The sequence below is a fragment of the Neltuma alba genome, unplaced genomic scaffold, assembly GCF_004799145.2.
Source record: "Neltuma alba isolate B1F8T4 unplaced genomic scaffold, ASM479914v2 tig00013157_pilon, whole genome shotgun sequence".
NCBI classification, from domain to species: domain Eukaryota; kingdom Viridiplantae; phylum Streptophyta; class Magnoliopsida; order Fabales; family Fabaceae; genus Neltuma; species Neltuma alba.
In genome coordinates this window covers 7739-32081 of record NW_021637468.1, presented here as the reverse complement: position 1 = coordinate 32081, position 24343 = coordinate 7739, and the positions used below count along the sequence as shown (strand labels likewise).

At 31.1% G+C, this 24343-nt stretch overlaps 2 protein-coding genes across 2 annotated transcripts; one reads left to right on the top strand and one right to left on the bottom strand.

Annotated features, from left to right (window-relative positions):
• Positions 1 to 3081: 3081 nt before the first annotated feature.
• Positions 3082 to 7961, bottom strand: LOC114734906 (coatomer subunit zeta-1-like). The gene is made up of 4 exons (XM_028922553.1): positions 7938 to 7961; positions 3445 to 3626; positions 3263 to 3340; positions 3082 to 3175 (listed from the first exon to the last, which is right to left on the bottom strand). Exons 1-4 carry the CDS (start codon positions 7959 to 7961, stop codon positions 3082 to 3084), a joined length of 378 nt encoding a protein of 125 aa, XP_028778386.1.
• A 4-nt stretch (positions 7962 to 7965) lies between these two features.
• On the top strand, positions 7966 to 11989 carry LOC114734905 (disease resistance protein RML1A-like). Its single transcript, XM_028922552.1, has 4 exons — positions 7966 to 8579; positions 8716 to 9805; positions 9924 to 10229; positions 10340 to 11989. Exons 1-4 carry the CDS (start codon positions 8059 to 8061, stop codon positions 11987 to 11989), a joined length of 3567 nt encoding a protein of 1188 aa, XP_028778385.1. The 5' UTR covers positions 7966 to 8058.
• The last annotated feature ends 12354 nt before the right edge of the window (positions 11990 to 24343 follow it).

The following is a 24343-nucleotide window of genomic DNA, read 5'->3' as shown; positions in this document are numbered from 1 at the left end:
GTGAGTTTGTAATTTGAAAATGATCTTCAATTTGTTATTAAGTTAAATTGCAGATCTTGATACAAGAGACACTGATTGTGATGTCCAGTTATTAAAACAATACGGAAAATAGGCAGAGACCAGAAGTAACAAGTTACTGTTTCTCACATTTCGTTAAAAGTCGGTCATATTTATTAAATGGTCAATAACATGCTGGAGAATGTAGCCTGACCTGAGAAATTCTATTCAGAGGTATTTTATGACAAGCATGTGGTGTGTGTAATTGTTGTAAATTTTAAATTCCCGTTTGTTATAAGGATTACAGGTTATACTGCTTTGTTATGCGTGAGAAATAATTAATTAATATGATTAGTCTTAATTTTTGAGTTGGTTTGGTCTTTTTTTTTATTTATTTATAAATGCAGTCTGGAATTGTATGAACATTTTTTTGGCCTTGAGATTGCATGAACATTAAATGTATTTTTTGACAAATTTTATTCCTAATTAATTCTATCATCTCTTGTTATCTTTTCTTTTCATACATTCTCTCTCTTTTTTGTTCACTTTTATCTTTTTTCAGCCTTGACCCTTTTATAAATAAAGACATATTTTTAAAAAAAAGTGTTTATTTCTTACGTATTTATTGGTTTTAACTAATTTTAACATATTTCTTAAACTAACTAAAAATTTCTCCCCCACATACTAATATATTTGAAATTTTAATAAATTGTATTATTTAAAGCAGCTCAAGATTTACTTCTCACAGTATCAATTTTTTTATTTATTCAAATGGAATTTGAATTAGATATGAGAAGTTTAAGGGGAATAGATGAAAATGTAAAATTATTTTTTTATTTTTTTATTTAAGACTCCAATTGACTTACTATTTAATTATGATACTCCTCATTTAATTTAACATATTTAAATCCCAATTAAGATATTATTAAAACCAAAATTAATTATTAGTTTCTTCATTTGAGTCTCCAATTTAAATTTCATTTAATAATGATACTCCCTATTCAATTATGTTAACGTATGAATTTAGTCCTTTAACTTTATAAGGAGTTTCAATGTGATCTCTTAACTTTAAAAAAAATATACTTTTATTCTTTTAATTCTAAAATTATTAAAAAAAATGATGATATTGATATCTTAATTCCTGATAAAATATTCTCAAATGCTAATAGATTAGTTTTAATTTTTGAAATAACAATGATTGTGATGAAAAATTATCATTTAAACCTAACAACTCTAGGGTTAAAGGACCAAGTGTATACTTTTTAAAGTTAAGAAATTAAATCAAAACCTTATATAAAGTTAAAAGACCAAATGTATTCTTTAATCTTTAATTTAATATATTCAAATTCCAATTAAATTATTCATATTCAAAATTAATTTGAATTTAAATCTTTTCAAATGAATCAGGTATTACAAGTTTTCAAGAATATAGTTGATAGTTGATAGTTGATAGTTGATAGTTAATTATTGATAATTAATAGTTGATAGTTTGATGATAGTTGATTTTCAAGATTGGAGTGACTGTTATACAATGTCGATCAAATATTGAATTATTATGATTTGATCATTTACAACACTATTCACACTAAATAATTTATAGAAAATAATTGCCAAAGCGACAACCAAAAGAAAAGATTCTTCAATCATACCTTTCCAGGCTAAGGACGATTCTTAATGGATTTTGATTTACTGGAGTTAAGACAAGAGGCAGTTGTTCACGCTAGCTACAAATCAGTTTTATAAAACTACTAACCAAAATAACAAGGGCGGGATTGCAATCAAATTTCAAGAAAGTGATTTAATTATCCTAAATTTTGTTGATAAACTAGTTTTTGTTGTTCACTTGTCATTAGGACTTTAAAATAATTAAATCTCTTGCTGAAAACCTAATGCGTGCAATTCTCCCAATAACAATAGTAACTAGATGGAACCTAATCGCCGCATATTGCAGTTTGAGTCTCCAATAAGTTTACATTTTGTATTTGGGACGTGGCGGGCAAGTGGATGAACGATTCTTGATATTTCCATTCAAGGCCAATCAACATTCTTTTATGGCAAGAATATGGACCTCCACTTAACAAACTTGCATTCCTTGTCCTCACCTTCTCCAGAGAAAAGAATCTAAAACAAACATCATTCTTTCATTCCCTAACTACCAACCAAGCGGCAAAATAAATGAACTCAGTCGATCCTCAACGATTCCATTTGTTAAACCGGCAACACGAAATCATATTGGACCACAATAAAATGTCGCCAGTTTTATTCTCCTCAAGACAAAGATCATGTAACGACAACGTGCATATCCTTTAGATATTAACTGCTTTCTTAGCTCTTAGTATTTGCCATCACATATCAATCTGGAAATATTTCAGCTTCACATACTCCATAATCAAATTAGAAATCCTTGGTACAAATTTCAGGCATATGCATCATAATACAATATTATATTCGATCAAAGACTACGAAGTGAAATTGACACGTAGAATCCTTTAAACTACATGCAATCACGAACCGGGTTTCTTTCATCATAAAATTGATTATGCTCTCAAATAAGCACATAATTTTAAACATATTTTAGAGAAAAGTAATAAATCACTTCTCGAGAATCTTCGATCAGTGGAGTCGCCGGAATGGTATGATCCTCCAGTCTCAAGCTCAACAAATTGGACAAAAAAACTATCGCTAACAAAGAAAAACTAAGACAATCCAAATATGGATAAACCCACTCCTGTTCTTGTAAACATCATTTCAGAAGGGTTCTTGTCAAATGTTCTCTAGCTGTAGCCCATGCTTGAGTTAATGTCTGCAATATCAGAATCTCACCATTAGATTGAAGATCAAAGATATTCGGTCATCAACATCCAAGATTTTTCAGCACATCACAAGTCAAGAATGACTAGTGCACAATGAAACATAGCTCGCCAAAATGTGAATTCAATTAAAAAAAAAAAAAAAAAAAAAGGCAGTTTGAGAATTGCGTAACACCAAAGTGTAATAATTTAGCAACCTCCAGTCTATATGGCGACTCATGTGACTTTGCGGAGTAAAATGAAATAGGAAGCAAGGACAAAAACTAAACTGCAATCACGTTATCTGCTCAGATAAGGGAGCGTCAGCATCAATGCTATGAGAGGTAACCTTTTCGGCAATAATAGATCCATTTGTTTCAAGTATCATCCTTAAAGGAAGACGGTAACAGGGTAATCAGAAAATAATTAGAATTTTAATGAGAACGAAAAATTCTAACTAAGAAACACAAGCATACCCTCCATCAACAATCTCATCAAGACATAAAAGAATTAGATCCAAGTTCTCAAGCGGCTCCCTTTTGTCAACGTTGCTCCTGAAATTTGAAATTTAAAAAAGAGCTCATTTTAAATCTTGAATAACATGAGCAACAAGGCACTCTTATTTCAATTGTTGAAAGCAAAATATAACCTATAATACCTCAACAAATAGGTGACTGCATCAAAGAAACCCTGAAGAACCGAAGCCAAAATGAGCTCATTTTCATCATCACCACCGGTGACGAAGAAATGCAAGTCTTGTACAAACTCGTATATAACGACATTGTTCTCAATTAATGTGACCTCAGCTGCAGATAATAGCAAACAGCATACTAGTAATAACTGAATAATGAATCACAATAAACATAATTACAGATCAAGTCATGAATTGGCAATGACTGCGCAATTCATTGATAAGTCAGGGCCCAACGCTACAGCTTAATTTCAAATGAGTATAAATACTTGATTCATAATAGCATTTATGTAAATTTGAGAGTTTAAGAAAAAACTGTGTCTTGTTTTCGTGATTGCTGATAATTAGAAGAACACTTTAATTTTTCTACTTAGAGGAAATCTGACATGGTTCTGAGGAGTTCTCAACTTCCTACAAGTTCCTATGTCCTTATATAGTTTATATTATCTAGTCTACTATAACACAGGTTTGGTTTGTATGAAGGAAAAAATGGTTAAAAATAACTAATAAGGGAAGAAAATACTATGAAAAAAACTTCTAAAAATAATTAGAAAATTACTTCTTCTTTTTTGGGATTTCCCTTCGTAATATTCTTTTCTTTTTATTTTCCTTCACATCCAAACTAAGCTAAAGTTTTAAGGGTCATTTATTCCTCCTTCTATGCACAACTTTTGTGGTGAGGATATGGATCAATTTAATATGAAGGCCAATGCAAGCAATGCTGCCAAAGACTTCTAAATAATATGTATTCATTTGGTCCAAAAAATAACAAATATTAGAGCCCATCAATTAACTTGCTTTCAAATAAAATTGAGCCTATCATCACTAACAATTAATCTGTTCAATTCTTGATATAAGAACTAATTGACTCATTGAGGGTGAAATTTGGTTTTAAATATAAAATCTTAATCTGTTTATCATATTTATCATTTTTCTCAAACTAATTATTTATACTATAAATTAATATATAATCTAATGCTCTATAAAAATATTTTAAAAAATTATGTCATATTTATTGTAATTAATTAATTTTTTTTAAATATGTTTAAATTAATTAAGTAGTTTTTATATTATATATATATATTAAAGAATATAAGTTACTAAAAACAATGACCCTGCCATCCAAGGGTGGAAGTTGACAGCAATTGAATTTTGATGAAACGTTCGACTTAGCTACGTTAAGTGGGGGGGAGTTGCCGAGAAGTAACAGTGCAGTTGGCATGAAGCAGCACGCATCTAGACGCAATGGACCCTACAATTGAAGGTACAACGTTAGGCTTTTCAACTAATATGCTATGTATAATATATAAAATAAGAAAAATTTGAGGGAAAAAAGTTGAAATTAGTATTTTTCAATTCAAGTATATAACACTTCAAAAAAAAACAGAGAATGAAATAAATCCAAATTAAAATTTTAAAATTTAAGAGAAATGACAAAACATCTCTTTGGTAATTTTATTGAAAAACTGTGTTGTTAATCCCAAATCAAGACTTATAATTTCATAATCAAGACTTATTATTTTCAAATAAATTGTTGTTATTATTAATTGATTCACATGTTATGTACTAAAAAAAAAGTATTGTTAATCCTAAATTGAGATTTATAATTTTACAATCAGAACTTGTTATTCTCAGATAGATTATTGTTATTCTTTATTGATTCACATGTTATTTCATATGTTATTTATCAGGAACAGATAGGGGTGTTCAAGGCCGGCCCATTCCGGTCGGCCCGTTCCGGTCCCGGTCTTATTGGGACGGGACGGGACAAGCCGGGACGGGACAAAAAAAGGACCGGGACGGGACGGGACACGGGACGGGGTCGTCCTGTCCGGTCCCGTCCCGGTTCCTTTTTTAAAAAAAATTAATTTTTTTAATTTTTTTATATAATATCATTTTTTTCATTTTTTTTAAGATTTGAGACTATTGTATGGAACTATGGATATATTTATTTAAAGTTTTTATATTTGTTAATGATTTGAGATTGTTGATGATTAGGATTTTTAGCAAGTTTTTATTGTGTTAAAAGCTTTTGTTTAGAGTTTTTAATAACTATTATATGTAATATTTTGAGCTTTTGTTTAAGAGTGCCCAAACAAATAAAAAAGATGTTTTTTATAAGATTTAAGCTCAAAAAAATATAATTAAAAAATCAGATTTTTTTAAAAAAATTAAAAAAATTAAAAAAAAATATATTTCGGGACGTCCCGGTCCCGTCCGGATCCGTCCCGTCCCATGTTGAAAAAGGCAAGTTGCTTTTAACGGGTGAGCATGTTGGTGTCTGTGGATGAAAACAGAGTAAACAAAACAGAGCGTGAGCTCTTACTCCTTCAAAGTGAGTTTTAGTAGATTAAAGTTTTGAATATAATTACATTGACTCTGATTTGTATATTGATGTTTGAAGATGAAAATTAAGTGAAGACTTGAAAACAGAGCATGAACGAAATGAGCTATAACTTTGCCAACCCAACTTTAATTTGTAGATTACCACTAGGTGTTAGTGGGGCTTTTGCATTATTATCCTGTGTAACAGTTCTTAAACCTTATGTATTTTAATTTGGCAATAAGGTCTCTTGCATATTACAGTACATGTAGCATCAAATTATACTTTGAGAAAAAAATTGAGTTTGCAAACATGCAATACATAGCATTTATGTATATTTAAGATATGCGAATTAAGAGTTTTTTCTCCTTCAAAAAACTCTGTCTTCTGTTCAAGATTACTGATGATTAGAAAAACAAAATTTTCTATTTAGAGTAAACCCGAAATGGTTCGAAGGTGTTTCCAACTTCCTACAAGTTCTTATATCTTTGTATAATGTGTGTTTCTGCCTGGTCTAATGTAACAATGAGGGGTTAGTTTGGATGTGACTACAAAAAAATTTGCTATCTTTCTAAAGCTTTTTCTTTTAGTATTATTTCTCCCTCTATGCACAACTTTTCGGGTGAGGATATGGACCAGTTTCAAATGGAAGCCAATGCATGCAATTCCACCAAAAACTTGACTTCTAAATAATAGATATTAATTTGGTCCAAAAAATAACAAATATTAGAACCTATTATTTAACACATCTTCAAACACAATTGACCCAATTATCGCTCACAATTACTCTCCCTTTCCTATATAAGAATTAGTTAGGAGTTAGATTTGATTTTAGATGTAAAATCTTAAATTTGATCCTATTTATTATTTTCCTTGAACTAATTTATCTGACTTATAAACTAACATATAATCTAATATTATATAAAGATATTTTAGAAAAATCATATCATCTTTGTTATAATTAACTAATTTATTTGGTTTTCTCTCTACTTAAATTAATAAAATAACTTTTGTATTAAGTACAGGAATAACTAACAACTATAACCCTACCGTTAGTTGGTGAGAGTTGCATGGAAAGCTTAGCAATTGAACTTTGATTCAAAGTTACCGCTAGATTGATTGTGCCGGGGAACATCCCATATCCTGACTCTTTGGTTTTTTTTTTTTTTTGCATCTAAATGAAAAGGCGAATAAGTTCAAAGCACTGCCTCTGATCCCTTTTATAAAATAAGAAATTTTTAGTCTTTTCTTTATATTTTACTCCTCCGGTCCTTAATATAGAATCTAATTGTTGAGTTGATTTTGGTCCTAAATATAAGACCTATTTCTCATATTTATCAATTTTTCCTAAATTATCCCTATGGATACTTCCTCGACTATAATCAAGTAGAAGAGGGAGAAAGGATATTAAGGAAGATGATTATGGTGTTTTAGAAAAAAATATGTCATATTTCTTTTAATTAACTAACTTATCTAACTTTCTTAATCTAATTAAATTAGTTAAAGAGGTTTTATATTAAGGACCGGAAGAGTATTTATTTAATGTTAATTCATTTTTTAAAGGTTACATCAAATGAGTTTAAATAATGATAAAATTGGACACTCCTTTAATTTTTGAAAAAGAAATATGAATCAAAATGAAAGGACTAATTATTATTTCCCCTGGCCACGTTAATAAGACAAGAAGTTGCAGAGAAGTAACAGAGCAATTGGCTTGAAGCATCAATATCAACTTCTAAAGGTAGGCCACACATTTTGTTGGACCTTGATTGCGTACAACCTTTTGCAACTTCCGCAAAGACTTAGACTTCATAAGCAATACTATTTGTGAGTCATAAATAATACTACTCAAAGTATGTTAAAATAGTGATGTTTTCAGTTGGATCCTCCTCAAATTATTATCTATAATATGTATCTACTTCATTCGCATGTCCAAATTTTCCAAGGCCAGAAATAAAAGAAAGGGGTCTGGCCAAAAAAGAAATTAAAGAAAGGGGGTAAGAATCGGAAATGTATTCCAATGTGAACAGAGTAAAAAGTGTCGTTGGCAAACCAAACAAATAAAAAGAGTATCAGTTGCCGTGTCATTCAGCTCTGAAGACCTAAAACTGAGTCAAGTCTATTGGCTGCCATATACTCTATCATCCATGCTTTTTGCCATTTCTCAGCAAAGAAGACAGAGAGAGATTCGGGAGATTAATCAGAGTCCCACGGGTGCTGCAGCTTCAAGTCTATTGAAAGGGGGGTAGAGAGAGCGTATGAACTGCACCCTGAAAAAAACTACGGTGGTTTCTGCTTCCTCAAGATCTGGCTCTAGGCCAAATGCTCCGAGAAAGTATGATGTATTTGTAAGTTTTAGAGGCGATACCCGCAACAACATCACCAGCCATCTTCATGCTGCTCTCAAACGAGAATTCATTTTGTCCTTTCGTGACGATAAGCAAATAGAGAAAGGTAATGAAATCACACCATCGCTGATCCAAGCAATCAAGGATTCCAGCGTATCTATAATAGTCTTCTCAAAAGACTATGCTTCCTCAAGATGGTGCCTGGATGAACTCGCCCAAATCATGCAGTGCAGAAAGGATGAGGGCCAGTTTGTTATCCCCATCTTCTACAAAGTTGACCCCTCACATGTTCGAAAGCAGACCGGAGTTTATGAGAAGGCATTTGAACAACATGAGAAAGATTTCATGAATAACCCAGAAAGGGTGAATAGATGGAAAGCAGCTCTTTCTGAAGCTGGCTATTTAAGCGGCAGGCACTACCATGACTTCACGTAAGTATGTCCCTATCAAAGTCATCCAACCAAATTGTAAGGATTCCCTGGGTATCCCACCCAAAGTCGCAGCTTGCTGTGTAAAATAGATGGTTTACTCAGTTTATTTCTTTTTTTTTTTTGCTTTGTTTAACAGGGATGAATCCAATTTAATTCAAGAAATTATCACTGATATTAGCACGAAACTAGAACAAATACATAATCGTGGACAAACATTAAAAGATGTGGTTGGAATGGATGAAATGATCGAACCCATTGAAGAGTTACTAGGAAAATTTCAAAGAGTTGGAATTTGGGGGATGGGCGGTGTAGGGAAGACCACAATGGCAAATGCTGTATTTGCCAAATTATCTTCTCGGTATGACAATTGCTGCTTCTTGGAAAATATTAGGGGAAAAACAGAAAAACTTGGATTGGAAAGTGTTTGTAGCTCTCTTGTCTCGGAGCTGCTAGGGCAAGATATGCCAAGTAACACGTCAAATGTTTTAAGAAATGCCTTTGTTGCCAGAAGGCTCGGTAGGCAAAAAGCTATGGTTGTGCTTGATGATATTGATAGTTTTGACCAATTTGAGGGTTTGCAGGAAAACATATGTAATTTCTTAGGAGAAGGCAGTAAAGTTATTATAACAACAAGAAATAGGAAATTGCTTCAGGGAAAAGGTTATGAAATACTTGAGGCCAAGGGATTGAGTTATCACAATTCGCGTCAACTTTTCATCCGCAAGGCCTTTGGATCAGACTATCCAGAACACGGATATGAACAGCTCATAGAAGGGTTTGTAGAATATACTCGGCACAATCCCTTGGCTTTAACAGTTCTGGGTTCATATGTTCACTCTGAAGATAAAAGGTTATGGGATGGTGTGTTGACAAAACTACGAGCAAGGAGTCCAAATGACGAAATTCAAAAGGTGTTGAGATTGAGTTATGATGGATTAGCCTATGAAGAGAAGCAAACTTTCCTAGACATTGCATGTTTCTTAAAGGGTGAAAATGAAGCATTTGTAGAAGAGCTATTAAAGAGCTATGAATTCCATCCAACTGTTGGCATGCAAAACCTTAAAGATAAGGCTCTGATTGTCACAACCAATGGAAAAGTTGAGATGCATGACTTAATACAGGAAATGGGCTTACAAATTGTTCGTGAAGAGAATATCAGTGAACCTGGAAAAAGGAGTAGATTATGGGATCCTAGCGAAATCTATGATGTATTGAAAAATTGTGAGGTAAGAATATGATGACCTTCTTCTCTCTCATTCTAAGAAAACGTTATTGGTTACCAATGCCAGAAAATGTTCTTTATTTTTCTTGCTGTTTATAAAGTCTAAACTTTGTAATTTTCAGGGAGAAAAAGAGGTTGAAGGCATAATATTCAATACAGATGAGATTAATAGACCTTTAGATTTGACTGCTGAGACTTTTAATAAAATGACAAGAATAAGATTTCTTAAAGTTTACTCATCATTAACTCAGATTATGTCAGATGAATTGGGTATTGCAGCAGGTCTTGAGTCAATTTCTACCAAAATAAGGTACTTCCACTGGGCAGGATACCCAGGAAAGTCCTTGCCATCAAATTTTTGTGCTGAGCTTCTTCTTGAACTTAACTTGGAATGGAGCCGGGTTGAAACACTTTGGGAAGGAGTGCAGGTATTATATATCATTTTCAGTTTTAAATATTAATTAATATATGAGATCTTTGATTTCCGATGTAATGCCTTTATTTATTTGTGTTTTTAATATTTCCTAATGGTTTCCAGGATTTAGCTAATTTAAGAAGAGTAAAACTTGAATGTTGTTTTGCGCTGAGGGAGTTACCCGATTTTTCCAAGGCTCGTAGTCTTGAAACCATAGATCTGAGTGGTTGTGCACGTTTGTGTCATGTGCATGCATCTCTCCTATCCCTGCATAGTCTCATTTCTTTGGATGTCAGCGGCTGCCATAGCCTTGAGAGTCTCCAAAGTAGAATTCATCTAAAATCTCTCAAAGAAGTCAATATAACTGGGTGCTATCGTCTTAAGGAGTTCTCGGTGTCATCAGAAGAACTAACATCTTTAGATTTAGATGGAAATGATATAGAAGAATTGAGCCCATCAATTGGGCGTTGTTCAAAGCTTAGAAGACTCAACCTCTGTGATACAAAATTGAAGAATCTAAAGGTATTAAGTTGCTTGACATATCTGGAGGAACTCCGTGTTTCCAGCCAGAAGATTGACAGTGTCGACCTACATGTGCTATTTGATAGCTTATGCAGCCTCCAATCACTGACTCTCGAGATGTGCTGTGACTTAACTGAACTCCCAGATAATATCAGGCAACTCTCGAGTCTGGAAGAGCTTTATTTGGGAGGTTGCAGGAATCTTCAATATTTACCAGAGCTTCCCCCCTCCCTTAAATTATTAGATGCCACTGATTGCACAGCACTCTCGTTCAACCTCTCCTTCGTTCATCACCTTAGAAATCTCAATCGTCTCCTGCTCCATACTTTAAGTCCTTGGTATCCTCCACAGACCATGCTTTGTCGTTTTAAACTCATGTGCCTTGGTATTCAAAAGATGGCAGTTCTATTTGATGCATTGCCATCTTTAGAAGTGTTGTCTTTGAAGGAGTGGCGCGACCTAACTGAACTCCCCCACAATATCACACATCTTTCTGAGCTACGCTATCTATCTGTAGAAGGTTGCACCATGCTTCGGAGTCTACCGGAACTTCCTCCATCCCTTAGAAAGTTGATTGCCACAGACTGCACATCACTGAAGACGGTGTCTGCTTCAACAATTTCAAGCACATCTGAGAATTATGGTGAGAAAATCTTTTCATTCATCAACTGTGTGAACTTAGATCTGGGCGCCATTGAAGAACAAGCCAATTTGTTGTTAGAGAAAGCAGTTCATGAGAAGAATGATGTTACAGTTTGTTACCCAGGGAAGAAGGTTCCGAAGTGGTTTGGGAATCATAGATCCCAAAATGATTCGAGCATCATCGAACTACCTCCAGCTTCTTACAATTTAGCGGGTTTTGTTTTTTGCGCCGTTGTTCCTGACTCCTTCCCACGGGAAGAGCATATGGCCCCTGAAATTTCCTTCGGCTTTACATTGGATGAAATGACTCGCGAAATTGCATTTTCATCGCTCATAAAATTCAGTCCTGGAAATGTTCTCCTACGTTCTAATCCAAAACTATCTGAATTGATAGTCAGGAAGATTGAAGAGAAAAGAAGAAACCATGAAACCACCTCTTATGACCAAAATCTTTTGTTCAAATTCGATTTTGGAATTGGTAGTGATATTCTCATCAAAGAGTGTGGAGTCTATCCCATATATGCCTCAGAATATTACAATGTTGATCAACAGGGGAAATCGGCGGCGTTCAATTTTGAATTCCCGAAAACGCAAGGCCATAATGATTGAATAGGTATTATCTCCTCCTTTAAGTAGCAAATTAAGAGCATGTATTCATGCTTGACCATAATACTCTCCCAGCTGTGTTGACAATGATTACATGCTAAAGATTGTCAACTATATAGGTTCCAGCAAAAAAAAAAAAAACAAGAAGAAGAAGATTATTTGATGCCCTTTTTTTGTAATAATTATTGCACTAATGGTTGAATTTTGAGATTTTGAGTTTTTTTTCATCAGTTCAGTAATTCCATTCCAGGGAAATGATAATCTCATATAAACAACATATCAATGAAAGATTTCTCAAACAAATAAAATAAGTTGCTTTTAACTAATGGGCATGTTGGTGTTTGTAGATATAAACAGAGTAATGAAAAACAGGGGATGAGCTATTGCTCCTCCAAATTGAGTTTTAGATGAAAGTTGTTGAGTATCATTGAACTGATTCTGATCGGCATATTGATGTTTGTAGATGAGAACACATAGGTGAGAACACAGTAGAGACTTGAAAACAGAGTATGAATGTAACGTGCCATAACTTGCACAAGCCAATTTGCCACATTATGGTAATTGTGGTAATTATATTCTTGCAGATGATCAATTAATGTTGGCGTGGCTATCGCATTATTAGTCTGTGCATCGGTTCTCAAACCTTATGCATTTCAGTTTGGCAAAATAGTCTCTTACATATTCCAGTTTGTTACGGTACATGTAGCATCGAAATACACTTCAAGAACAAAAAATGGAGTTTTCAAACATGCAATACATAGCATTTATGTATATTTAAGATATGTGAATTAATAGTTGTTTTTTTCAATAAAATTATGTCTTGTTTTCAGGATTGCTGATAATTAAAAGAAAACTTTAATTTTCTATTTAGAGTAAACCCAAAATTGTTCCAAGGTGTTTCCAACTTCCTACAAGTTCCTATATGTCCTTGTATAGTGGATGTATCGCCTGATTTAATATAACATGAAGGCTAGATTTGGATGGAAGAAAAAATAAGAGAAAAATAATGAGAGAGAAGAAAAAAATAATGGGAGAAAATATTGTGAAGGAAAATTTTCTGCAAAAGATTTATTATTTTTTAAAGTTTTATTTTTGAGTATTCTTTTCTCTCTATATTTTTCACATCCAAACAACAAGGGGAATTTTCAATCCTTTATGCACAACTTCTCGGTTGAGGATATGGACGAGTTCAATATGGAGGCCAATGCGTGCAATTCCACCGTAAGTCTTGAGTTCTAAATAATACTAACTCTTACTCTTAATATAAGATATGTGTGTATATATATAACTAATTTGTGAAACTACGAACTCTCTTAATATATGTGAACAAAAAAATAATTTGGGCAAAAAATTATAAATTTGCAAGGAAGTAACAGAGTAATTATTATTCAGATAAAAAAAAAAACAGAGTAATTATTATTCCTCCAAACCCCTAGGTGAGAGGAAGTTGCGGTGAAATAGCAAAGCAATGGGTATATGAAAACATCAACATCATCTTTTCTGCGTAGGCCACACATTTTGTTGGACCTTAGTTAAGCAGAAGCTTTCACATGCAAATGTAATTCTCCCAATGACTTGACTTCATAATTACTGCGCCCAAAAAAAAAAAAACATATACTCCCTCCAATTTTAAATATAGGAGTTACGTAACTAATTTATGGAGTAAGTTTATTATTTAAAAAAAAAATATGTGTTTGATTTACCTAAATACTCCTTTAATAATTGTATTGAAAACTACCACATTAATATAAATTCCCATCAATGTGTACTATAGCAATAATAGTGTAACAAGAAAATTATAAATTTGAAAGATAAAATAGATTGAATTCATATATTTAGAATTAAAATACTCCTTCAATTCAAATTAGATCTAGAGGGCGTCTAATAAATCAGGAGTTCTTGATATTTATTAATTACCCATTTTAGGTTAAATTGAACATAAGTAATAGGCAGAAACAAACAAAAAATCTTTTTTTTTGTTATGGGAAATTATTTGAGGAAAATGATGGGGGAAGATTTGATCCCACTATCCCATGATTATTTGAACCAACCAAAAATACAGTGACTATTGGGTCACAAATAATTTCTTAACATTATAATGCAAAAAATAAGATAAGTTAACGGTTTTACTTTGGTTTGATAATAATTTATCTGGAAATAACAAGTCTTATTAGAAAATGACAAATTTAAACTTGATATTAACAAGGCATTTTTTTTAATACATAACATAAAATAACATGTGAATTAATTAAAAATAATAATCATTTATTTGAAGATAATAAGGCTCGATTAGGAAATGACTAACCTAACTAAAATGATTATACTATTTAGCACAATTTTTTTTAAACCCCAGGTGAACGCAGTAAAATATAGCTGTTACAGTGTGGGGGCAAAGGCGGGTAAAGCCTCTTCAGTCTTCCCAAAATCATAATTGCTTGCGCGGGGCAAGAGTGCAGAGAGAAAGCCACCTTTGGTCTGCCACGTGAAGTAGTACATTTGGCTGTTTCGGTTGTCCGGTTGCAGTGGTAATTTATTCTTGTAGATGATGAGTCAGTGTTGGATGGAGAAAAGATTGGAAGAGGAAAAAAATACTAGTCCTCTGTTAATATAAAACCTATTTTATAATATAAATTATATTATCAAGTAGGTTTTATATTAAAGACCGAATGGAGTGTTAAAAAACTTTTAGTCAAAATATTACTATATTCAATTTTTAATATAAAAGTTAAATCATTGTTGTTAAACTAATGAGTTGAGTCTCAAAGTTAAACATTTTTACGTTTTCAATTTATATAATCATGTTAAATTGATATTAAATTCTTGTTAGCTGTAAACTCGATCGACCTTATGAGTTCACTTATTGAGTTTCTTGTTTTTACATTTTTATCTGACAAAATTATGTCAACTCACTTTTAAATTTGTACTAAATTTTTGAATTTAGGTATGTTTAGTGACTTTATGTGAATTTTATAAAATTTATTCATAGAATATGGTAAATTATAAAGGTTGATGGATTTAATTTTAATTATTTGGATTCAAAATATATTTAAATAGAATTGTTGTTATTTTTTATATTTTAATTATTTAATTATACATTTTTAATATTAATCTATCTTTAATATATAAAAGTAAGGTACAAGGCATGAGTTGCTAGCAGTGCAACACGTGGCATCACCTATGAGTAGAGAAGTGTTCGTCTTTTTTTTTTGAAAAAAAAAAGAAGGTCACATTTTTACTCATGATTCTATCCATGTTTCTAATAGTCGGATATATCCACGTTGGTAACAAGCTATTATTTATTTACCATTAATCTGAGAAATATTAAAAACTGATTCAAATTGTATCACTTATACGTGCGTGCCTAGAGGGAGCATGTTTAGTTTAAATATGTTTTTTTTATATTTTAGTAAAAGCTAAAATTTTATGCACACCTCTCCTATCTATGTATTCCTCCCCATCATGATAAAATTATCTTTCATAATGAATCTGACAGTTATCTCAAATTATTTTAGGTGAGTTGTTTGTTTACATTTTAGAATTAGAAGTTATCTTTAAAATATATTTTAAATTTAAAGTTAACCATAGTTGTTTATTCCAAAGATATTTATTGTTTATTCCCATTCAATTCTTATTCACATTCTCCTATTTCTTATTTAATATGTTATTATTCAATAATTTTAAATGAAAAATAGATCGGCATTATTTTTCTATTTTGCAAAAGTCAAAATTTTAGGCACACATCCTCTATTTACACACGTTTTTCACCCTCTGATGCATTTTTTACTTAATTTTTTATTGGATAAAATATCTTATTTTTATTATTTTTTATTTAATGATATTGTTGTACGTCTTAAACTTATATATCTAAAATATTTCATATTTGAATTGCATAAAATAACTTTCTTGATCCCAAAAATCATGGAATATATAACTGATATATTTTCAAAATTTGAAATTTACATTAATCTTGTAGTGTTACTAAATATTTTAAATTTCAAATTAAATAATATAACTTCCCAATCCTAATAACCAATTATCTTTTTATTTATTCAGTTTCAATAATTTAAAAAGATATTTAATTTCTCTCTCATACCTTCCTATTTTTATTTATTCATTGCTTCTTCAATAATTTTAAATAGAAAAATAAGTCTGAGCATTTTCTTCTAGATGAGAAATCGCCATTTTGTCATTTCTTAGTTATAAAATGGTTTTGAATTTCATATTTTTATAATTGAAATATCTAAAATATTTAATTTTTAAAAAGCATTATATATATTATCATAAGTTACATAATACTCCAACTTAAAAAATATACTTGTCTAAAATATAGCTGGCAACTTTAGAAACAATAATTTTGCATCAGTGTTATTTTAATTATAATAATAGTATTTACTTAAAAATTAAAAAATAGAATAAGTGATGAGGTCCTAAACGTGGCCCAATATTCTTGATGGTGGAGGAGGTTATAGTCGTCAGTCAGTTTACTGCAAGTAGGGAGGGAGTAGAGGATTCTATACCTTCTGTGGGCAATCATGAAAGGTATGCATTCCATGTTTAAGCTTTTCAAATTTTTCGAGCAATGGATTATGATGAGTCATATTTGCCATTTTTCAAATGTTTTCCCTTGTTTGTGTTTGGTGGCAGAATGTTGTAGCAAAAGGTTAGTTCCTTCGTCATCTTCTTTTGTTAGTTCTTCTTCTCGATTCCTCTCTTCTTTCCATCTACTTCATCACTTACTTTCTTCTTGATGATATACCATCGTGGCTGAATCTCTCCCAACCAACCATCGTTCAATCCCGATCGTTGTCTTCAAGTGAGTTTTGCATTTTGATATTATGATTTGGGTTTTTTTTTTTTGGTTAGGATATTTTTTTCACTTCATATTTTTTTCATCTTATTTTATTCTCCCAATGCTTTTAACGCCTCACAAATTTTATTGGGAGAGGAGAGGAAAAATTTGAACGTTTATACAGATGATCACTATATATGTGGATTGAGAATTTCTCCTCACCAAATATTTTGTAGGTACTCTATTTTTTTTTCCTGTTTTGCTAATGGAATCTTATGGTTTTTGGTGGAGGCGAAGGTGAAGGTTTATCCTTCCTTCTTTCATTGTGCAATGTTGAATGGTAATTTAGAGGTAGTATTCTATTGGTTGTTTAATTTTTGTTTTCATAAACCATGGCTTGTGAAATATTGTAAATGACATTGCACTTATAATCTCATGCTGATTTTGACTTCTGTTGTGATATATCAAGAGACTCACATTGTGTTGATAAAATAAAATTTCCTACTAAGGGCTGTTTCAAATTATGATATGACTATAGGGTAGTCATCTTTTTTTCGAGCAAAGGATTATGATATGACTATAGATAGTCATCTTTTTTTTTTTTTTCTCTTTTTGTTCATCTTCCTGCTATTACTCCGTGCAGATCACTTTGGTCAAATAAATGTTATCATTGCAATCAAAGGCAACACTTAATGGATAATATCACGTATATTATGAAGATGATACTTCACCTATTTACACATTGGAAGAGGGCTAATTTGTTGCCTTCTTTTCAATTAAGAAAGGTAAGCCTTTCTTATTTGAGTTAATTAATGATGCTTCTCATTTTTCACAATTTAGGTGGATTTGAGGATTTAGGAGCAAAAGTGACTCTACAGTTGGAAACCGAAGTTTCTTCAAAACGTCCACAATGAAGGTTGAACCTTGAATCCTTAATACGAGGTCAAGCTAAAAGATTTTATTCCTTATATTCGCTTTAAAGACAGCCTTTTAGAACAAGTAATTGATCAAGTACCTGTTGATATTTATCCTATGTGATTATTGATTATGAAGTTAGCCTATATAATTATTGAATCAAATATGTTAGTTTCAACTCACTATATATATAATACATAAAGTAAAAGCCACTGTTTCTTCTACAAATCATCTTCATAGGTATAAATAACTATGCTAGATTTGTCGATGTCTAGTATGCACTAATTTTAGCTTGACTAAATTTTCAAAAGAGGTCACTCTACCAAATAATGGGTTTTATTTAAATAACGGGTATAACACCAAACAATAAAATGTTAATAATGAAGCTATATATATTGCATGCTTTGACATCTTATTGATATTCAATTCTTAAAATTAAGCTAAAATTATGATTTAAAACAGAATGTTATCTTCGGCTAACTATTTTATGGTAATTCAACTTTTTATATGATATAAAAGATCATAAATTCATACTTGTGCATTACATGGGTATTGAACTAGTTTATTAATAAAAATAAACTCTAATGATTCGAGTTTATATTCCTATTATGAGTTTTTTTAGACCCACGAGTTTGACAATTTTGGGCTAAATAACTAATTTGTAAATATTAAAAACAATTAGTTAAGTTACTTAATTTTTTAAAGTTGTGATAATTTTTTCACTTATGATAAATACTTATAAAAATATTTATGTAAGTTGAGATAAAATTTCTTTATATACTTATTTCTTATTTTGTAAATTAAGATTGAAAAACTGTTTTTAAAGTATCCCATCCCATTCCAAAATTCAAACAAGACATGAATTGATTGTATGAGGGAATATGTTAAGTCGTGATTTTTGTGTCTAAATTAAAGCATTAATAAGGTCAATGTCTTTATTATATTATTCTCATATTATCTTTAATTTAAAGTTAGTCATTTTTTCGAAACTACACCAAATGAGTAATAATGATAAAATTGGATGCTACTTCGATTTTTTTCCAAAAAAAAAAAAGGAATACTAAGCTTTTCTTAATTTCAATATTAATGATGAAAATGACTCTAAAAAATAGAAAGAGTCATTCATTATTGGGAAGAATGTTACGAAAAGAAGATTGAAATTACTACATCTAAAATCACATTTGATTCCCACACTTTATAATAGATTTTAACAATACTTGACTTATAAATAACAACACATTTTATCGATTCAAGTTTCTTTTTTTTAAAATGAGATTCTCCATAATTATTATTCCATCCAGTCACATTAATTAAAACCCATTTTATATTGTAAATGTCTTATGTCCGGCCCGGTTTCAAGATACGTAGATAATTCTTTTCTTCCCTCCATGACAACTCTTTCTATGAGGATGCGGACTACTATAATATACTCTTTCTAGGAGTAGAAGCCAATACATGCAATTATGCTTGAACTATAAATGACAGGCATTAATTTGGATCAAAAAATAACAAATGTTATTGCTTACTCTTTGTCCATTTTTATAATAAACATATGACCAAATCACATAGATTAAAAAGTTAGTTAAAATTAATTAAAGATAATAAATATATAAAAATTATAAATCTTTTTTTGGGGAAAAATACCCTTATTATTAGGAGGAAAAAGTATAAGAGAGAGAATAAAGAAATTATTAAAATAAAGAGAATTATGAAAGAAAAAAATATGTAATGCAGAAAGATGAATGAATTATGCTTTGCAAAATAAAATAATAAATATATTAAGTATTGAAATAAGTAATTAATGGAAACAAACTTAAAAACTAGCCAAAAAATTTGTGACATTTTACAAATATTTCTTATACATAGAATAAAGTAGAAGTGGTAGTTGTCTTATATAAAAAGAAACGGAAGAGCATCCTTTAGCAAGCTTTCACTTTCAAACGCATGCCAGATCTATTTTTTTACTTTTATTTTTAAAAAAATATTTTAATTTATACAGAATTAAAAATAAAGATATTTTTAAAATTTTCAGTTTTATAAAAAACAGTTTTTTATTTAAAAATTATGAGTTAAACATTTTAAATTAAATACTGGCTAATGAAATTATATTTAAACTGTACAAACCTCACGTGGTTATGGAGTACCAAATTGGGTCCAGTTCTCCATTGTTTGGACCTACCATGAGTAGCAGCAGCATCACTGACATTAACAACGGGACCCCACTATCAGCTGGCAGGGAGGAAAAGAACAGTCCCATTAAATTTTGATTCAAAATATCCACCGAATCATTACTTATTAGTTGGATACTCCGCTTCGTTACCACAGAACTGAACTTAGCTGGCATACTAACAGCATCTCTTGTACCGGCGATTCCACGAAGACTATTTCCGTCGTCCCCATTGTGTGCAAACTGTTCTTTCTGCACTTTGAAACAAACTGCAATGGCTTCTGCTTCCTCAAGCTCTGGCTCTTGCATTATTAGTCCGTCAATCGGTTCTCAAACTTTATGCATTTCAGTTTGGCAAAATGATCTCTTACATATTCGAATTTGTTACAGTACATGTAGCGTCAGAATATACTTCAAGAACCAAAAAAAAAAAATACTTCAAGAACAAAAAAAAAAAAAAGAGTTTTCAAACTTGCAATACGTAGTATTTATGTATATTTAATACCTGTGAATTGAGTTTTTTTTTTTCCCCAACAGAACTGTGTCTTGTTTTCAGGATTGCTGATAATTAAAAACACACTTTAATTTTATATTTAAAGCAAATCCAAGATTGTTCGAAAGACTTTTCAACTTTCCACAGGTTTGCATGTCATTGTATAGTGTATATTATTAGCCCAATTACTTGGTATAATAGTTCATGCTGGGCCATTTATTCTTCCCTCCAGTCACAACTTTTCCAACGAGGACATGCACCCCTTTAATATGGAAGCCAGCTGTGCAATTCTGCCAACGACTTGAGTTCTAAATAACAGATATTGTTTTGATCCAAAAAGTAACACATATTAAGAAAACAGTTAATATTAGTAAAATAAATGAAGAAAAAAATGCATTAAATGCATTAAATTAAGAATAAAATAAATAATAATATATTAAATATTTAAACAAACTTAAAAAAAATCTTATAAAAAAACAGATCCATTTAGAAAATTGGATTTTATAACCAGCGACAAGGGAGTTTGCATGTTTGGTACTCTTTAACACGCTTTCAATATACGAAGGATTTTTTTTTTTGGACTGAATATACGTAGGACTTTGCATGTTTGGTACTCTTTAATTACTCTGTTACGTCTTAATTTGATTTTAATTGTTTGCATGTTTGGTACTCTTTAACACGCTTTCAAACACAATTGACCTTACTATCTCTAGCAATTAAAACTCTGACACTACAATCAGTTGGTGAAAGCTGCAGAGAAGGAACAGCGTAATTATTATTCCTCCAAACCACTCTAAGGGGGAGTTGCAGTGAAATAGTAAAGCAATTGCCATGGAGCATCAACATCAACTTTTCAGCGAAGGCCGCACATTTTGTTGGACCTTAGTTACGTAGAAGCTTTCGTTTGTTTGTTTGTTTTTTTTTAACTTTTTTTTTTACCGGAAGAAGCTTTCATGAAAATGTAAATCTCCCAAAGGCTTGACTGCATACTTAATGTGCCCTCTGGTCAAAAAAAAAAAACTTAATGTGCCCCAAAAAAAAAACATATACTCCCTCCAATTTTCATATAGGAGTTAGGTAATTTTATTAATTTTTTTTAAAAAATATTTGTAGGTTTACCTAAATACTCTTTTAATAATGTGTATTAAAAACCACCACATTAATGGAAATCTCCTCCTTTAATTACTTCAGTTTTTTTAAAAAAATAAATTTTATTATATTATTATACTTTTGTACCTCCGCAAAGGTTATGGTGATGGATGCACTTTAAGTAAAAATTTATAGGTATTTTTGCATCCTTTCATGTTAATTACAGTAACTGTGGTAATTATTCTTGTAGATGATCAGTCAGTGTTGGTGGGGCTTTTGCATTATTGCTCTGTGTATTGGTTCTCAAACATTGCGCATTTTAATTTGGCAAATGGATCTTCTACATATTCCAATTTATTTTGTTACAGGACAAGCAGCATCAAAATATACTAGAACCCATCATTTTATTGACCCTATCATCACTAACAAATAGTAACCCATCATTTAACACAATTTCAAACAGAATCGACCCTATTATCACTAACAATTACTCTATTCAGTTTTTTTGCTACAAGAACTAGTTGTGAGTTAAATTTAATATTATATATAAGATCTTAATATATTTATCATATTTATCATTTTTTCAAACTATTTATTTATATTATAAATTGATATATATAATATAATACTCTATAAAAAAATATTTTAAGAAGATCATGTCATGTTTATTATAATTAAATAATCTATTTATTTTTAATATATTTAAATTAGTAAGTAGTTTTTATATTGAAAAATAGAAGTTAGTAACAACAATGTCCCTAACGCCAACATGTGAAAGTTGAGAGCAAATGAGCAATTGAATTTTGATTGGAACGTTCCGCCTAGCTACGTTCAGTGCGGGGAAGCCGCCGAGAAGTAACAGAGCGATTGGCAGGAAGCACCAACATCATCTTTTACGTACAAACCATTCACATTCCATTGAGGGTACGACCTTTCCCTGTAAATCATGGTATGAAGGACGGACAATGTTGTCATGATGTTTTGGTCTATCTTGAAAAACCGAAAAGAATAATTATTAGTGATAGATTGTGATACTACCTGTCATTAATATAAGAGTTAGTTAACTAATTTGAGTAAATTAAAAAAAACTAGTTAAATTAGTTATTTATAATAAATAGACACGTCTTTTCTAAAATATCCTTGCTAATCAAGTATATTGATTAGAATTATTATCATTACAAAGACCATATTGAAAAAAAAAAAGATAAATATGAGAGACAAAGTGAATTAGAATATTATATTTAGGACCAAAATAAAAATCAAACAAACTGCTATATTAAAAATCAAAGATAGTATTATTTATGGGTCTTAGATAATAATGTTTTCATTTGGAGCCTACGCAAATTATTATCTCTAAAATATATACTACTTTTTATCGCTAAAAGAAAGGTGCTGGGGTTGGGATGGGAATGAAATTTGTTATTAATTCAAATGTGAAAAGAGTAAAAGTATCAGTTGCCGTGTCATTTGGCTCTGAAGACTTGAAAAAGTGCATAAAGTCTACCCGCTGCCATCCATACTCCATCATTAGTTGACTTTTGCCATTTCTCAGCAAAGAAGACAGAGAGAGATCTGAGAGAGTAATCAGAATACCATGTTTGCCATAGCTTCCCCATCATCATCTTCTTCTTCCAGGAAATATGATGTGTTTCTGAGTTTTAAAGGAGAGGACACTCGCAGATCTTTCACCAGCCATCTCCATACTGCCTTGTGCCTCAGAGATATTGAGATATACATTGATTATAAGCTCCCAAAAGACGATGACATCTCCCAATCACTCATTGAAGCAATTCAGGATTCATCCATCTTGTGGTGGTCTTCTCTCAAAATTATGCCTCCTCCAAATGGTGTTTGAATGAGCTCCTTCAAATCCTTCACTGCAAACAACAGCAGGCACAGATTGTTGTCCCTATCTTCTACGAAATCAACCCATCTCATGTACGCAAACAAAGGGGAGCTTATGAGAAAGCATTCACAGAACATCTGGAGAAAAACCCAGAGAAGGTGGAGGAGTGGAGACAAGCACTTTTTGAGATTGCAAATCTAGCAGGATGGGACTCCTGCAACTACAGGTCACTCTTCCTTTTCTAACTCCAAGTATCTGAATCAGAGTATCATGCTTTTATTTATTCCTGTGATTGGTCTTCATCTTCATATAAACTGCTTTTTCTTTCCATATTAGCTCATCTGACAACTAATTAACTGGTAGCAAATAATGATGTTCGATCATGTTTATTGCAATACTCGTCTGTATATGACATATAAAATTAATTTCTTTACATTATTGGGTTTATATGAAAAAAAACATTATTTAAATGGTGTCATCTCAAAATTGGATACTTTAGCTCTGAAAGTTGATTTTTTTTTCTTTTTCCCTCTTTTCCTTTTTTTCCCTATCAGATGAAAGTTGATTTTTCAACTCTTCAACGTAACCTTTTTTTGGATTAATTGTCATTACGAATAACTCATAATAGAGTAAATTATGTATACATTTCTTATGTTTGAATGAATCCTTCTTAATAATTTTGAACATGGAGGAAAAATATCCATACAATTTTGATAAAACTATGAAGAAATTTGTCGCTTTTTAAAAAATAATAATCTTATCATATAGAAAAACCGTCATCAATTAGTTGTCACTTTATTTAATATATTATTTTTTTAATTAATTTTCATTTGATACATTAATACTTTCTTCCATAATTCTTTTTTTATAGCAGGGATGAAGCAGAACTTATTCAAAATATTGTCAATGACGTCATCAACAAACTAAATCATGGATACTCAGGAAGTGTATTAGAAAATATTGTTGGAATTGATGAGAGTTTGGATCATATTGAGTTGTTGCTAGAAGAATGCTCAACAATTGGGATTTGAGGGATGGGCGGGATAGGCAAAACAACA

Excerpts from the sequence above, each read along its gene's own strand:
- LOC114734906 (XM_028922553.1), bottom strand. The coding sequence starts at position 7,961 with ATGGCAAAAAGCATGGATGATAGA. Across the intron at positions 3,341-3,444 it reads GCAGTCACCTATTTGTTGAG|GAGCAACGTTGACAAAAGGG; the intron begins GTATTATAGGTT and ends TTCAAATTTCAG. Across the intron at positions 3,176-3,262 it reads GATGAGATTGTTGATGGAGG|GATGATACTTGAAACAAATG; the intron begins GTATGCTTGTGT and ends TCTTCCTTTAAG.
- LOC114734905 (XM_028922552.1), top strand. The coding sequence starts at position 8,059 with ATGAACTGCACCCTGAAAAAAACTACGGTGGTTTCTGCTTCCTCAAGA. Across the intron at positions 8,580-8,715 it reads AGGCACTACCATGACTTCAC|GGATGAATCCAATTTAATTC; the intron begins GTAAGTATGTCC and ends TTTGTTTAACAG. Across the intron at positions 10,230-10,339 it reads CACTTTGGGAAGGAGTGCAG|GATTTAGCTAATTTAAGAAG; the intron begins GTATTATATATC and ends AATGGTTTCCAG.